Source organism: Gobio gobio (genome assembly GCF_949357685.1).
Source record: "Gobio gobio genome assembly, chromosome: 6".
Classification (NCBI taxonomy): Eukaryota; Metazoa; Chordata; class Actinopteri; order Cypriniformes; family Gobionidae; genus Gobio; species Gobio gobio.
In genome coordinates this window covers 58,974,181-58,992,127 of record NC_137102.1, presented here as the reverse complement: position 1 = coordinate 58,992,127, position 17,947 = coordinate 58,974,181, and the positions used below count along the sequence as shown (strand labels likewise).

The 17,947-nt window shown below is 36.6% G+C and overlaps 1 protein-coding gene across 2 annotated transcripts in view; it reads right to left on the bottom strand.

The window, feature by feature from the left end:
• The window catches only part of upf1 (UPF1 RNA helicase and ATPase), a 66,343-nt gene extending 53,265 nt beyond the window's left edge, over nucleotides 1-13,078 (bottom strand). For both annotated transcript variants that reach the window (XM_079819683.1, XM_079819684.1), the window contains exons 1-6: nucleotides 12,674-13,078; nucleotides 11,312-11,448; nucleotides 4,912-5,001; nucleotides 4,661-4,828; nucleotides 1,125-1,305; nucleotides 878-1,039 (exon numbers count right to left, since the gene is read on the bottom strand). In XM_079819683.1, the coding sequence (XP_079675809.1) occupies nucleotides 878-1,039; nucleotides 1,125-1,305; nucleotides 4,661-4,828; nucleotides 4,912-5,001; nucleotides 11,312-11,448; nucleotides 12,674-12,844 (909 nt within the window). In that variant the 5' untranslated portion in view covers nucleotides 12,845-13,078. The remainder of the gene's footprint in view (nucleotides 1-877; nucleotides 1,040-1,124; nucleotides 1,306-4,660; nucleotides 4,829-4,911; nucleotides 5,002-11,311; nucleotides 11,449-12,673) is intronic.
• Nucleotides 13,079-17,947: the final 4,869 nt, after the last annotated feature.

Here is a 17,947-nt window from a genome sequence, read left to right as displayed (position 1 = left end):
TTTGTAGGAATTTCCCGCCTTATAAGCGTGAAACCTGCGGGAATGAGAATTATGCACAATACCCGCACCGAAATTCGAACCGTTAAATATTTTGTAATAACCTTCAACACATCATATACTCTGTATACTCAGAGACAATGGTTTGGTCAAGTTTTATATTGCATCATTATTGTGGATTTGATTAAATCATTCACAGAAGCTAATTTCCTCAAAAGACATTACATCCCGCGCATTTAGCTTTGTTTTTAATTTTCAAACACTTATAAGATTAATCTCTGAGCTGGTTGGTTTTATTCATGCCTCAGAGCTATTTATTGATTTTTTTTTATCAAATTGACATTTAAAAAAAAAGTCTATTAAGGAAATGAATGGAAAAATACTTCCAGAACGGAAAAAATAATAATAGACGCCCACTTTTGCGCTCCCTAGTTCACTCAGAAAGTTAACCAAAAAGAAAATGAAATTTTCAGTCTGTCAATCAAATTCGAATCAAGACTCAACCCATAGCAACGCGTCAAGGCAATGACGTCTCAGTCTGGCAGCAGATAGGAATAAACAGTAAATAAATAACTTGAGTGACTCGTTACAAAAGTGCGCAATAAATATGCTATACACGGAAGCTCAAACATGCACAGAACAGACCTCAGTGGTTCTCGCGCCTCACACACGCACATTTGAGCTTCTTTTCCTTTTAATGGTGGTTGGTAAACCCACTTGAAGGTGCATACCGCCACCTATGTGACAGCTGCCGTAATTAAAAGGATCAGGCTTAGGATAAAATAAAATATGCTTAAATCTATCCCGATACTGATCCTTGAGATCGGCTCTGGACATCCCTGCACAGGAATAGAATTGAAAAGTAGAAAGGTTTTCATACTTGGGACTCTTTGAGTTTCTTGTCGTAGTCAGCCTCTAGTTTGACCAGCGGCCCAAAAATGTTCTGGTACTGATAGGCATCTTCGTAGCGTAGCAGAACGTGCTGAGGTTCCTCATCCACTCCAGGTTTCTCCAAATCTTCCAGGGTCGCTGTTGGGTTTTCCTACAAACATGATATAACATTTGGATGCTCAAAACTGCATGTTTGCTGCGTTTTCACCCCATAAGAGCGATGTAAATCACGGTACCTTCCAGAGCTCCTCGAGTTTGTTAATCTGCTGGGCCGTGATCTGACGGGCCCTCAGCTGCTCCTGCTCAGACGGGATCTTCACCAACCAGGACAGGAAGCAACGGTCCTGGATGAGCGGCTGCCACTGAGAGCTGTCCCAATTAATGTCCTTCAGACTGCTCTGACTGGCACACGGCTGCCTAAACACACAAACAAACACACACCCATGAGACGGAGAGACTGCACACGCTCAATAACAAGCACAACTTGTGATAAAACCAGTGCCGGATGATCAAATCAAAGTCGTGGTTGCACAGTGTGATTAAATTTACATGAAGCATTTAAAAATAAGAGCAAGAATGTTTTATGCAATTTTTTATTTATGCATTTATTGATTAAAATGATATAAAACTTGTATAATTCATAAAAGTCAAACATGCACATTTTATTAGTTATGCATTTATCTATATTTTCATAAGCACATCAAAAGCAATTATGCTAGCACACGAGGTACATAAAGTACAAGTTTCATACACTCACGCCCAGTATCATTGTGTACAAATGAAAATCCAGGCAACATTAGGGACTTTCCCATTTCAGTGTACTTTCCGTTAACGTGCCATCACACATCAGAGTTTAGACACTCAATATTAACAGTTTAAAAGCCATCTTGTAAACATTACAGATTGTGTCGTATGGCATAAAGAGAGCTAGAAAGAGCATATAAAAATGTTACTGTTGTTGTTAAAACCAATTACTAAATCTCCTTTTATTTACCAATGAAAAGACATCAAATTAGATTTGAGTCAACTCCTGCAATGAGTTTCCTATAATAGGGCCCTATTGAGACACGTCATAATCTGTAAACCACGCCCATCGGGGGGAAAACAATCAAACCGTCTCCATTGACTTTGTATTGGGTGAGGCTGCCTCCTTGACATTTCTGACTAATAACAAAAAACAGAACAATGTCTAAAAGCTGATATGTGACAAAGTGTACAGCAAACAAGCTAAACAAAACACAGAACCAAAAAACCTGAAATTTTTATAAGCTGTTGACCCAAAAAACGAGCGTTTAAGGACACAAAAGTGGATACAGGCCATTGAGACAGAGCACGACATGTTATAACACTGAGAACTACGGCGACTAGAGGGGAACGTAATCAGAGACAGGAAATATAATATATAAAACTGACATTTGGATAATTGACTTAACAGTGACAAAATGTTTACTGCACACATACGCATACTGAGACATACTGAGTGTCAGGATCCCAAAATGTACCCATTCTTCCTGCTGAAGCGTCACGTCTTATTGCCGTCTCCACTTTTATCTCCTTAAATGCTTGTTTTTTTTTGGGTCGACAGCTTATAAAAACATATTTCTGTGTTTTTTAGCTTGTTTGCTGTACACCTTGTCACATATCAGCGTTTAGACAATGTTCTGTTTTTTGTTATATGTCAGAAATGACAATGACGCAATACAAAATCAATAGAGAGAGTTGGATTGCGCAACCCACCCCCCGCGTGGGCGTGGCCTAAATATGCTTAGTCTCTATGAAGTCCGTTTTATTTTTCCCCAAATTCTGTTTTATCCATTTTAAATATTTTTTTGACTCCATTTTGATGGTTAAATTAAATTTTAGCAATCAAAAAACATGTTCTATTAATTGAAATCATGAAACTTATATAATTTAACAATAATTTATTATAAGTTTAACAAAAATTACATAATTAGGGCCATATGAAATCCGTTTTATTTTTACAAAACTCAAAGTTTTCTGTTTAATAATAAAAAAAAGCATGTCTAATTAATTGAATTCATAGAAAGCAATTTTATTGTTTTTTATTGTTTCCCCCCTCATTCGTATGAACTTCTGTGTTGTGCATTTAAATTTTTATGGCAATCAAATGAAGGCATTAAAAGATAAATTTTTAACGGAAGAAAAATTAATAATAATGTATTATTAGTAGTAGTATTAGTAGCAGTATATTGAGGTGTAGCTAAATTCTAATGTACAACTGTAATATATATGTCACAATTTAAACAAAACTTTTATTTTGATGGGTTGCTGTGTGTTTAACGATAGTTTTCCTCAAATGAAATGGTAACATGATGATGAAGTGACTCTCAGAGCAGCTCTGCAGTTGAAGTTCATGCATTCATGTCCTCATATAGTGAGGCGGCAGAGGCTGAAAACACCACGAGCAGGGCTTAAAAACGGAAAAAAATATAAATCGGTTCACTCCGAGCAGAATCGATATTATAGCGTTTCCGTTTTTGCGTTCCTCATTAAACATTACTGTTCCGAAAACGGTTTGATAAGAAAAAATACCGGTTAATAACGTTATTTTAATTTAGCCTATACTTTAAACAAATATGTATTTAAATAGACTTATTTTTCACTCAATAATAATATAACGCATGGTAATTAAACTTGAATATTTATTTCATAACATTTTTAAAACCACAACTGAAATACATGCATTAATTACAAAGCATAAACAGCGGACCTGTTTTAATGGAGCGTTAGACAATCGAAAGTGGCCTAGCTCTTATGCCTAATTCTTTTCAGAAGAGTGATAACATTCTTTGTACATAACTTTTTCTCAACACGACTTGTTTTAAAAATTGCATGAATAAATTATAAATAAACTGGATAACCATTGCTCTTTTAATGCACCGTCAATTGGTAATTTCAAAGCAAACACTGCGCAACACGTCCATTCATCACATAATCAAATTCAGTCAGCTAATAAAGCTTGATCATTTAATGCAATAATATAACATACCATTTAATACGAAGCATCAACCGTCTATATAGAAAACATTGAGCTGTATTGGCAATCTGAAAGACTATAGGAAAAATGTTTGATAGATGCTAGTAGCCTACTTGGATAGGCTTAAAGGGAATCCATAAACTAGCCTAAATCAGTCTATTTGAGCTTAAAGTCCGTACTGCTTATTTAAAGTTTGAAAAGAATGTCCTCCAATACATGCACATTCATTGTAGATCTCAGCGGGGAAAGAAATGTACTTGAGGCATGAAAATGCGCGCTCTACACTGACTTGCGTACCGGTAGATTCATAGATGATGGTGCGCGGGCATTTCACTCACGCTTGATCCGTCAACGTCACATGCTGTACTCTATTCATGATTGGTCACTGCCAAATAAAAATATTAAAAGAACGATAAAATAACGTTATTAACCGGTTAATGGTCATTTCAAATTAACGTTTCTGTTCAGAACGATTCAAATTGATTTTGATTTCGTTTTCGTTTCTGTTCCTCTTAAAATTTTGTTCGTTTCCGGTTTTCGTTTTCGTTCCTTGAACCGGTTCAGAGCCCTGACCACGAGTGTCACTGCTTCAGTGTGTGTGTGTGTGTGGTAAATGCAACCACGCGTCTGCGCCATTCATTCACACAGAGACATACAGAACATTAAGTCTTTGTGCGGCTTAATATTCACAGACACTAGTCTATATTGCGATTTGATTAACTGTACTGACCTGAATCAGCATGAAGCGGTTTGCAAATGAGTGGTGAAGTTTACCTGCACAGAAGCACCACGACAGAGTCCGCTTTAGCCGGGATGAAGCCGAGCAGGAAGACGTTGCGGCAGCCGCAGTTATAGCACTCCAGAACCGTCTCTCCCAGCGGTCCGTCCTTATGCAGCGTCACCTCCTTGCATTTGGCCCTCACCAGATGGTTCACAATATGACTAGGAAGACAAATGTGATATCAGACATCAGCCTGGAAGAGTTGGATTTAACAACACAAACTTGATCAAACTGGTGGACCCACCTGCCAGACGTGTTACCCCGGCCGTTGCAAAACCACTTCTTGCTGGTGTTGCAGTAGACCACACATGCTGGATCATGGATGCCACAGTAGCTGCAAACATACAAAGGAGAAACTGCTCACACTGCTTGTGGTTACACTCACATGCACTACCGGTCAAAAGTTTGGGGTCGGTTAGATTTATTCATGTTTTTGAAAGAAGTCTCTTATACTCACCACGGCTGCATTTACTTGATTAAACATACAGTAAAAACAGTAATATTGTGAAATATTATTACAATTACAAATAACCTTTCCATTTCAATATCTTGTAAAATGTAATTTATTAACGTGATGAAAAGCTAAATCATTACTCCAGCCTTCAGTGTCACATGATCCTTCAGAAATCATTCTAATATGATTTGCTGCTCAAAAAACATTTATTATCAATGTCGAAAATTTGTGGAAACCATGAAACATTTTTTTTCATGATTCTTTAATGAATAGAAAATAATTTAAAAAAAACATTTATTTGAAATACTGGTGAAAATAATGACAAGTTATGTCATCTGAAAATATATACTTTATAGTCATTGTTAACTCTTTCCCCGCCAGCATTTTTGTCTTTTAAAGTTGCCAGCCACCGCCAGCATTTTTGATCATTTTCACAAAAGTTTCATGGCCCCCAGAATATTTTATGAATATCTGAGTCTCTGCTTTTAAACAAACAAAAAAACCTGTTTCATTCTAGCTTCATGCATTTTTTTTTTTATCAACACTTGAATGTGGGTACGTTTCATCAAAAAGGCAACATTGAGCAAAAAGCGGAGAAAATCATGTTTTAGTCAAAGACTACATCCAGATCGGATTCAGAGCGTTGATCAAACACAGATGGAGTCCATCAACACCCCTAAAGCTCGTCCGGGTCGACATTGCATTCAGTAACATTAGGCAGTTTGATGTATATGCCATTTAAAGTTGATGATCATGTTATTTTAAATATGCATATGATTACATATGAGATCGCTTGTTTCTGCTTCTTCTTCGCCTGTGTTTTGATCAGATTCTGTACTCTTTCAGAAGATGTGTCATAGCACCCCCTACCGTATAACTCTGAAAACGGCGGGGAAAGCGTTAACCTAAATTCTTACTAATAAAAAACCTCCCTACAAATAATGTACAATCAGAAAGGGTCATGCATAACCTTGAAGGAGTTTGTATTGAAGGGATAGTTCACCAAAAAATTTAAATTATCCCGTGATTTACTCACCCTCAAGTCATCCTAGGTGTATATGACATTCTTCTTTCAGACGAATACAATCAGAGTTATATTAAAAAATGTCCTGGCTCTACCAAGCTTTATAATGAGAGTGAATGGCAGCCCAAAAAAGTGCATCCATCCATTATAAATAGGGATGCACCGATATGAACATTTTGGCCGATACCGATAACCGATAATTCTTAATATTTGAAAGCCGATAACCGATATATTGGCCGATAAATCTAAATAAAAATTTTAATAAACTCTGAGAGCCTGATTACAAAAACAAAAGGCTCACCATTAAAAGCCATGTCCCAAACACTTCAACATAAATCAAACCTATACACTACAGTAGCCTATTTGAACCAGTGTGAGATTCCTTACCTTTTCAAATTAATTTTACACTCCTATGGCCAAATTTTTTTTTTTAACAGTTTACAATAAGGTTTAATTTTTGTTAGTATTAGTTAACCAACAATGAATGAACAATACTTCAACAGGATTTATTAATTTTAGTTCATGTTAATCTCAACATATTCAGACCCAAAGTTGTGTCTTTTAACATTAGGTATGAACTGTGAATGGACTGTTACAAAACACAAACATTTTATTACTAAAAGAAACAAAGGTTATTGCTCTCTGTTTGTTCATGATAGTTAATGCATTAATAAAATGAGACCTTATTTGTAAAATGTTACCAAAAATTATATTGTCTAAAAAATAAAAATAATATACCTAAATAATGCAAACAAGTAATTGAACAGCATTACTTAGGCTGCATAATAAAGAATCAGAATGCAAGTGCATGAAATAACCTCCGCACAGACGATAAAGAAATGGTTTTAATCAAACCATATTGTTGATTGAAATGATACGAGAACAATAAAAGTGCTAATTATAAAAAATAATGCTTCTGTGTTTTTGAAAAAAAAATATGTTTAATATTACAGTAATAGTAAACATCTGTAATATTAGTCTAGTCTATTAGGAATAATGTTGCTGTTTGAGAGCGCGCTGAAGCTGGAGAGAATGAACGAACAACCATAAACTGAAGCGCTTAGAAGTTTAATTAACAACTAAACGTATCATATATGAGAACAATCAGATATTTATACAAAATAAATATAATATTACAACTTATATTAGCACAAAATCACGCATAGGTGAAGGGTTATAACTCCTGTGGATGCTCTTCCCCTGTTTGAGAGCGTGCTGAAACTTAAGATGATCACCGGTACAGTGAAGCACTGCGGGTTACTGACTTAACCAAACACATCCTATATGACTTTAATCAGATGTTTATACTACAAAAACGTAATATTACGACTTACATATGCTTAAAATGACGCGAATGCACAAGCGAACTTGACTGTGCTGGTCAGAATGCGTTGTTGACGCTTCCCACAACAGCGCGCTGAAAAACAACTAAACCCAGAGAATTCACTACGTTTTATAACAGAAATATTCTCATTGCAGTGTTATGTATAGGACAGTCCCAGTAGTTATTAATGCTGTGCATTTCTGTTTGAAATGCGCGCGCCGGTACAATGAAGTGCTTTACTGCATCGTTAATTAACTCAACCAAACGCATCCTATATGGGATTATATACACAAAATAATAAATATAATATTACAACTTACAATGGCACAAAAGGCTGTGAATGCACAAGCAAACTTGACTGTGCTCGTCATGAAGGTGTAACTCCGTGGGCGCGCGCTGAAGCTAAAGACCGGTACAATGAAGTGCTTTACTGCATCGTTTATTAACTCAACCAAACGCATCCTATATGATATTACATACACAGAATAATAATAAATATAATATTACAACTTACAATGGCACAAAAGGCTGTGAATGCACAAGCGAACTTGACTGTGCTCGTCATGAAGGTGTACTCCGTGGGCGCGCTCTTCCCTCAACAAACGCGCTGAAACACAACGCTCTTTTACAGCCTATTCTATTCTCATTATCATTTTATGTAGATTATAGAAGACTTGCGCTGCACATGTTGCACATAACTGTATTTTCCTTTTCGAAGTGATTCCAAACATGTTTAGAGCAATTCAAACCCATCATGGTGGACAGCGCGTCGGTCTCAGCTGAAGGAAATAATACATTATCTATCGGCTTGACTATATCGGTCAAATTTTCTTATTGGACCGATAACGATAACATCAAAAATAATCATTTATCGGCCGATAACGATATGTTGCCGATATATCGTGCATCCCTAATTATAAACGTGCTCCACACGGCTCCAGGGGGTTAATAAAGGTCTTCTGAAGCTAATCGATGCGTTTTTGTAAGAAAAATATCCATATTTAACACGTTATAAAGCAAAATATCCAGCTTCTGGCTGATCGCCTTCCGTATTCAACTTACGTGGAAAAAAACGAAACTTGCGCAATGATGACATCAGACGTAGTGTTAAAAAAACGTAACTGCTGCGACGATGACGTTGGACGTAGCACAAGCATTTTGAACTGCGACAGGCTTCCTTCGTGAATTGAATACGGAAGGCGGTCTACCGGAAACTAGATGTTTTACTTTATAAAGTTTTAAAGGGTCACTTCAGTGATTTAGCATTAGGCTTTGTATCAATAGAAACCCGGTAGTATATTCGAATTATGGTACTTTCCCCCCTCATGTCACCCTGAGACAAGAGAATAATGCATTTTTTTTCTAGGAAAAAATCCTCATATTTTTTATTTTGTGTCATCTGAGGATTTTTTGGCCAGAGCGTAAAGACTACAGCCAGTAGAAGGAGAGATCTCACGCACAGAATGTAAATGCGCTCGGCTCAGGCATTCATAACGAGCCATGCAGAGAAAACTGAGTGTTTCAACTTTTCAACTGAATTCCTATGCGACGTGAATGATTGCCGCGGCCCGCGCTTACCTCAGCTCTTCTTGTGATGAATAAGATCTGACTCCTGCTGCGTCTGTGACGTGACTTTCGTTCGGCGCACTCACACTTCATTGAAAAGACACGTTCAGTTTTTAATTGTAGTGTCGGTTCTCTAACTGAACAAAATTATTTTATTACTATGAAAATCAAAACGACGGAGCCGCGGTGGGTAAGTGATACCCAATAGCTGTGGCTTTGGGAGTGGCCTCGTAGGGCAGCGAAGCAAGTGCCAGGGTTTCTGCAGGTTTCACCAAGTCAAATTTAAGACTTTTTAAGACCTTTTTAAGACCATTAGGGATTATATTTAAGTCCTATATCACGCAATAAAAAAAACTTACAAATGAAATGCAGAATCACAAAATTACTTGCAAAGCAAATTTATTTATTCAAATTGAACAAAGTATTAGTAAACTTGCACTTCCTCATAGCTCAATCTCAGGATTTCACTATATATATTTATATATATTTTTTTTTCTACTGAGATCAAAATTACTGATTTTGTGGTGGTCATTTCCAGTTTTGTTTTTTGCATAGGATGCCACATTTACCATATTACCGTAGATCCACAATAGTCACACATGACAATAAAACAAACAAAATGCATGAATCTTGTTTGGTATTACAAAAAAAGGCTGGTCCAGTGGTGTGCTATCTAGCTTTAATAACATTATCGCTTTGGGTGGGAAATATACCCAAAATCTTATAAGTAAGCAATTGCTTAATACAAGTAAAACTACGTTTTTACTAATAAGTACTAAACTTATTAACCAATTACAATAGGACAAATAAATACAACCTAAAGATACGGATACAAACGTTTTTTCCCCTGTTGTTGTTTGTTTAACATTAACACACAGACAGGAGCACCAACATAAGCTATATTGGTATGCTTTCACTTTAAGAACTACAGTAATGTGCAGATACAATACTGACACGTCCCAAACTTTTTTACTCAAGAGTCAAGACATAACCACCAATAAGAACATAGGGATATTAATGTGTGTATGATCGTTCAAGAGTAAGCCTAGAAAAAGACACATTCGGTACACTTGCGCGAGCTGACAGGCGGCAAACGCGTGCACAAAATCCACAGCCATTCTGACATCTGTCTGTGTGTCTATTGAGTTTGATTTACATTGCTTTTAACTAACTCGTATTAATTAACTCTTTTTAGTGCTATCGGACGTATCATACTTTTATTTGGTCATTATGCGAGATGTGAGAAAGATTCACCTTCGCTTTCACGATTGCGTGAACTGGAAGAACTGGAGAACTGAAGCTGAAGAATAAAATCTGTTTGATGCGTCTTTGGTACAATCCGAAAGAGACCCGCGCCAATAACATGAAAGCTGATTGGCTGCAATATAAGATGCATGCTGGTCTCATTTGTAGTTGTAATAAAGCGAACTATAGTTGGACTAGCGAAAGAAAGAACTACAACAGCCCGGAATAAACACACACATACACACACAAAAGCGCTGCGGGAGCATTTCAATGAGCATTAGAGGTAGCGTTACATGGACGCAGAACAATTTAAGACCTGTTTAAAACTATTTAAGACCTAGAACTCAAAACTTCAGAGAATTTAAGACTTTTTAAGGCCTAAAATTTAGATTTTGAAATTTAAGACATTTTAAGACTTTTTAAGACCCCGCGGAAACCCTGAAGTGCATTCTGGGAGTTGTTGTCTTTCATCCACATGAGACAAAAATACATTTTCTGTCTTTTCTCAGTCTAGAAGGCACCAAATTCAAAAATAATTTCACATTTCTACTACATAAATGACCCGGTATGAATACACTTTCATCTTCCCAGCGCTGAAGTGCCCCTTTAAATATGGATATTTTTTCTTATACAAATGCATGTCGTCGCTTCAGAAGGCCTTTTTTAACCCCCGGAGACGGGTGGAGTACGTTTATAATGGATGGATGCACTTTTTTTGGGCTTAAAACTTTGGGCTGCCATTATAAAGCTGGGAAGAGCCAGGACATGTATTAATATAACTCTGATTGTATTCGTCTGAAAGAAGAATGTCATACACCTAGGATGGCTTGAGGGTGAGTAAATCATGGGCTAATTTTCATTTTTGGGTGAACTATCCCTTTAATGATTGGCTGACTGCAGTTGCCTGGGACAACTGTCAAACTGCACAGCGAGTGACCAATCAGAAGCAAGCGTTTCAAATTGTGCAATAGTATATATCTCTCACAGCTATAGACACACGTAATTACGGCATGTGAGATCATGGTCAGTACCTGCAGGCGTGCACTGGCAGATCTTTAGTGTAGTAAGTATCTTCCTCATCCTCCTCAAAGTTCAGCTCGGCCAGAAGTTGGCTGGTCTTCACCACCGCATCATCTCCGTTGGGCAGAACTCCATCAGGCCCATTCACCTGAACACACAACATTTCACCGTAACGCCACCATTTATACAAAATAATACATCTTTAAACAGTACAACAGGAGATTCAATCCACTGCACAAGGCATAACCGTCAAATCACACTTCTGCAACTTACCATAAGCCAGTGAGTATAGTTCATAAAGATATAAATATGGATATTTTTCTTACACAAACACATGGCTTCACTTCAGACGGCCTTTATTAACCCACTGGAGCCGTGTGGAGTACGTTTATAATGGGTGGATGCACTTTTTGGGCTTTAAAATCTAAAGGTACCATTCACTCACATTATAAAGATTGGAAGAGCCTGATATTTTTTATACAACTCTGAATGTCTTCGGCTGTAAGAAGAAAATCATATACACCTAGGATGGCTTTTTGGGGGGAGTAAATTATGGTATAATTTTAACTTTGGGGTAAATTAACCTGATGTGACATCTTATTAGAGCAAACCTAACAATAAAGTTAAATCATTCCCCTTTAAAAACACCAAAACAAGCCCTCTAATCAAACACACAAAATACATATTCACACACGTGAGACATAAACAAGCCCTAGAATACCATATAAATGCTCAAATAAGATGCATAATTGTATTATAACGCCAAACCACATAAAAATACATATTCATACAACACACAATCACACATGAGACATAAACAAGTCCTAAAATACCATATACATGCTCAAATAAGATGCATAAATGTATTATAACGCCAAACTGTTATTAAATGTAACCTTAGAAGTACATAAATACACACTTTATTACAATAACAAAATTGTAAACAAACCCCTGACAGCTGTGGCTAACCCAAGTTATCTGTCATAACACGTGCCGTTTAATACGTTAAGAAATTGAGTTTATCATCAACGCCACTGTAGTTCACAAAAGTCCCTCTGAAAGTGCGAAAATACACCTGGGATCGGTAGCTAACCAACCAAAACAAGCCGTTTGACGCAACACATTCAACATCAATCATAATGTAAGAGATGGTGTATTTACATGAGTATTATTGGTTGAATAAAACATGTTAAAACACTTATGTAGTTGATAAAAGTCCCTCTGACAACTCTCTCTCTCTCTCTCTTTCAGGCGGCCTGCTCGTTGCTAACGCTACCGCGCGGCTAACGGCTGCTAGCTCGCCATATTTGGACTCAAACGCGCTCTCGGTCGTCTGACAGAAGGCTCGTTTGTGTGTTTTTACGCGTTCATACCTGGTTGTCGAGTTGACTCTGGGTCTGGCCCTGCGTTTGGGTCTGGCTGGGCAACGTAAAGTCGGTGAACTCGAACTCGGAGCCCTGCGTGTCGGCCCCGAGCAGCTCCGCTTCCTCCGTGTCCAGGAAGGTGAGCGTCTGCGAGCTCGGCCCGTACGCCTCCACACTCATCTTTTTCTGTCTCTATTGACCGCCTTTTCACAGAAAACACCGAATAATCCCTCCGAGTACCGGGAGAACAACCGACCGAAGCGCGTCGGGCGACGTTTGTTTTGGTTCGAAGTGAAGAGAAGGAAACGGCGCGCGACGGGCTCGTGCTGAAATGAAAGCAAACGATTCCGGAGAAACGATTCGACTCCCACTCGACGCGCGTGACGTCACGGGCGAGCGCAACGGACGTAGAGCGCACAAACGCCGATGACGTGTACACACATTTGTTGTTTTGCAGGAAAAGGTCTTTGTAAATATTTTGCTGTCATTTTTTTTCTTCATATATATATATATATATATATATATATATATATATATATATATATATGACCATGGACCAAAAAACAGTCATAAGGGTAGGCCTACTTTTTTTTATAAATAGAGATTTATACATAATCTGAAATCTGAATAAATAATCTTTCCATTGATGTATGGTTTGTTGGGACAGGACAATATTTGGCAGAGATACAACTATTATCTGAAAAGATGGAATCTGAGGGTGAAAAAAAATCTAAATATTGAGAAAAACGCCTTTAAAGTTGTCCAAATGAAGTCCATTGGAATGCATATTAGGCTACTACTAATAATAATAATACATTTTTTATATATTTACGGTAGGAAGTTAACAAAATAATATTCATGGAACATGATCTTTACTTAATATCCTAATGATTTTTGTTCATAAAAGAAAAATGGATCATTTTAACCCGTACAATGTATTGTTGGCTATTGCCACAAATAAACCTTTGTGACTTGTTTTGTGCTCCAGGGTCACATATGTATATTTTGCTGTCATAAAAAATAAATATACAGACAATTTTAGAGCTTCTATTAAAGGGACAGTTCACCCAAAATTGTCATTAATTGGTGGCAAGGGATCCAACAATTAATATTTTAAACATGTTTTTTTAACAATTTCAGAGAAGATATAAAAGAGTCAAATCCCACTATAAACACCTTAAATATTGGGGATGAATTTACATACTTTTGTTTATGTATATACATTTTTGCCAGCAGTATAAATAAATCAACAATGTATTAAAGACATTTGTTAACATTGTTTACATAATATCCAATAATATCCTTCAATGTAAACTAGTATTTAATTAAAGATAAATTCTGCTAATTCCCTCCAAAAATTTAGAACAATTTTACATTCCATTATATAGTTTTATGCAAAATATTTTTGTTTTGCAAGATATAGTAAACACAATATAATATAAAATGTGAATGGGAAGTGTCCTGAAGTATTATTAAAAATGATCAATTCTTTTATAAATATTATTCATTATGTTTGAAGGACCTCATATTAATATTTGAAGATTATTGAATATTTGTGTTTTTATGCATCTGACTCCATATCACATCAAAATGTGAATAACCTGAAATATTTTGACCTCTGAAAACACACTAGCTTGTACACATAGGCTACTATATATTTATAATATATGCTGATAATAAAATTGGTAATGCAATATTTTGTTAAATTTAATTAGAACAAAACATTTTCACTCGTGATCTTGTACTTTTTCTATATTAAAATCTAATGTGAAAATTCACATACATGTATACATTTAAGATAAATTAATATAATTAAAAAAATAAAAGACAATTAAATAAGGCAGAAATCATTTATTAAAAGCTACAGTTTGTAAAAAAAAATTTTGAAAAATAAGGAAAAAACAATCAAAGAGAAAACAACCGTGTCCACCAGAATGTGGGAATATTATGGTCACAGATGTAAGAACACTTCACACGATAAAACTGATCAGTGGAAACAAGGAAATGCTGAAAATAACGGAGTATTTAGGCAGCATTAAAGTAATGAAGATTCACAGCATTATCTGTTTGGTCCACTACATTGTAATCAATAACTCAAATTCCAGTAATAAAACGTAGAAAAACAAGCTAAAGAGAGAAAATTAAAACCATATGCAATTCAAATCACATTTTATAAAATCATATGATAGACTGAGCCATTATAATGTAATGTAATTTAATGCAATGTATAATGTAATGCAGTGGTGGGCCGTCAAGGCCTTCTCTGGCCACAATCAGAATCTCTGACATAAAGTTTAATATATTTTTTCCATGAATGTGTGTTAAATGATTCCCAATAGTCTATTTTCTTAATTTCATTGCTTTTCTCTTGATTGCGCTGCTTCCAGTAGTGGTTATTTACGTTAGAGTTTTTATCCAATCATATTTCAGGCATCATGTGTTGCCAGGGTCAAAGAAATCTGCCTTGAGGCCTTCAGAATCAATGGCTGCGTCCGAAAACCTAGTCAGCTGACTCATTGCCTCACTGCTTTATCAGACAATGACTTAAGGCAGAGTTTGTGCATGAAGGCACCTCATGAAACGGATTTCGGACAGACTTCTTAGTCAGTGTAACCGTTTAATGATCTACAGCAAAATAGAGCGAGCTTTGGTGAGAACTAAACACATATTTGATTACTACATTAGTAATTTCTCACTAGAAATGACATCAGAAGTGGAAAATGTTGATCAAACTGACCAGCAAACGCAACTTTCGGACGCCATCTTTTCCCCCAGCTCAACTGTCACAGAATGGAAAGCACAGGATTGTGGGATATCAAATGCAGCGAAGGATACAAAAAATTAAAAGCCTTTGAAAAATCGATCAGATGACGGGATCTCAGGAGACAGGAAGTGAAGCTAACATTAGATTCAGACGTGCCTTGATGCCTTCCCTTGAAATGTGTCCTCCGAAGGCAGCATTTTCTAGGTTTCGGACGCAGCCAATATTGCGGGCAATAATAACGTTGGCATTTTCACATCCTTTGATTGGATGGTGAGAGAGTGTACTATAACTAGTGGCCTAGTCAGAATAACTAGCAAACCGCACAAGAGAAAACATCTGTAGTTTTAATAGCGTTTTGTTTTGTTTTTTGAAACCCCAATGGCTGACAGAGGAGAAGAAATTAATCTATTAATTAACATCACATTTTCAAAATTCCCGCACAGCCTTCTCCAGCTCAGGAACGCTTTTCGATCTGTCCCGGCTAAACATGAACTAACTGCCATCACCGATTTTGAAGTCTCGTGGATCTCCTTGATTTATTTGAGAGCATGGGTCAGCTGCACACATTGGCATGTTTTGTGTACAAATAATCATAGCCTATTTTGGTCAGTAAGCTATAATGCATTTTATTTACATTTTTTATATCTTACAGTCAACCCTGGGCCGACTAATCCGTGCCCCGTTTTTCCGTAATGAATGTGATTTATTTTTTTTCTTGTAAATTTATGATCGAAATGTTTCATTATTATTATTATTAGGGGCCAAGCACTGAAGGTGTGGAGGATCCTATTGAAACCGTTATTTCTTATTATTATTCCGCCATTGAAGTCTATGGCAGCCCATAGAACCGTTTACGGGAAAGTTCTGAAATTTGGCACACAGATAGAGGACTGGCCCAACATTAACCACACCAATTTTGGAGTCTCTAAAACAATCCCTCTAGAACCACCACCTGTCCAAATTTTGACTCATGTTTATGTTAATAACTTTTGAACCCTAAGGGATAGAAACAAAAATCAATTTTCCTCTGATTTCTTGGCTCAAGCCAATTCGATTGCACTCTGTGCCGTCATAAAAATGTTCCAGCCATTTTGAATTATCCGAAAAACCTACTTTTTCAAACTCCTCCTAAGCTGTTGCTCTGATTTTCACGGAAATTTAACCACGATCATCTTCAGACCATGCTGACAAAAAGTTATGGAATTCAAGTTGATTCGTCAAATCGTTTTTGATAAACGCGCAAACAAAGTTTACGTAGCGGTTGCGAAAATACACATAAGGCTATATCTCCGCAACGCTTTATCGTATTCAAACCAATCTTGGTACATGTCATCATAAGCATAACCTGAGGCAACCTGCAGCGTTTCGGCGCAGCGCCATCTACTGGTCCGGAGATATGAAAAATGGCTATTTTTGCTTATAACCATTTGTCCAAAAATCATAAAAGTTTTTACCATATCGGCCATCGGCCATTTTGAATTACGGTATGTGCTAGAATGCTGTATTTAATTAACTCATGAACGGGTTGTTACGAAACTTGGTTTGGTTCATCACCACAATGCCCCGAAGGAGCCCAAGAAGTTTCAAAACAGCGCCACCTAGTGGAGAATTTCTTTTTTTAAACGCTTATAACTTTGTGTGTGATTGACTTATTTTCATGGGAGTAACTTTTTTTGTCTCCTGTATCCTTGCAGAGTCCAACGATACCAGACTTGCCAGGTTTCAGCATATGGTTTGTGCAGCGTTGTAATTTAGCGCTTAAAAAACATTACTTGATTTCTTCGAAAACTGCTAGTCCGATTGAGATGAAACCAGCGTCAGAAGTTCGGAAACATAGATCGTAAGCTAAACATCAATGCCCAAATGTGAAAATATTAATAGTAAGGGGGAGTAAAATCCAATCAAAGTCAGGTGTCAGTATTTTTTTACATGTTTTTTCATATAATGTCTAAAACTAAATTAGATATTTTCACCAAAATTGAACCACACACATATGGGCTCACTCCTGTTTTAACATTTTCTTTAAATTGTCTTCAAATGTCTTCACTCATTTGTTCAGTTGGTCAGCTGCTAGCTTCCTTTGCGCTTGGCCCCGGTATTGCTGCTTGCAGCTATATTTATTAATTATTTTCGTTATTAATATATTATTTTCAACATTTTCATACTGTTAAAATCGCGAGTTTTGTGGGTTTAAATTAATTTTAATGAAAAACTTTGTATTATATTTGAACCTCACCTGAAATAAATTTGTTATACTGTTGGTAAGATTTTTCAAGAACCATTTATGCTGTTGCATTTTCTTTCCTGTAGAATTTGCACGAAAAACGCACAATTTGGGAGAACTCAAAAGGTAGCCTACCACAAAAATGCACGAAAAAAACAGAGCGGATCGATGCTTCTGTTAGATATGATGTATGTGATGCATCTGTGGCTGCAGTGGAAGGAGACTTGTTGAATTGTGTCAATTGGGTTTCCTGCGTTAATAATTCTTAAATTATTTAATAATTAATTCTCGCTCC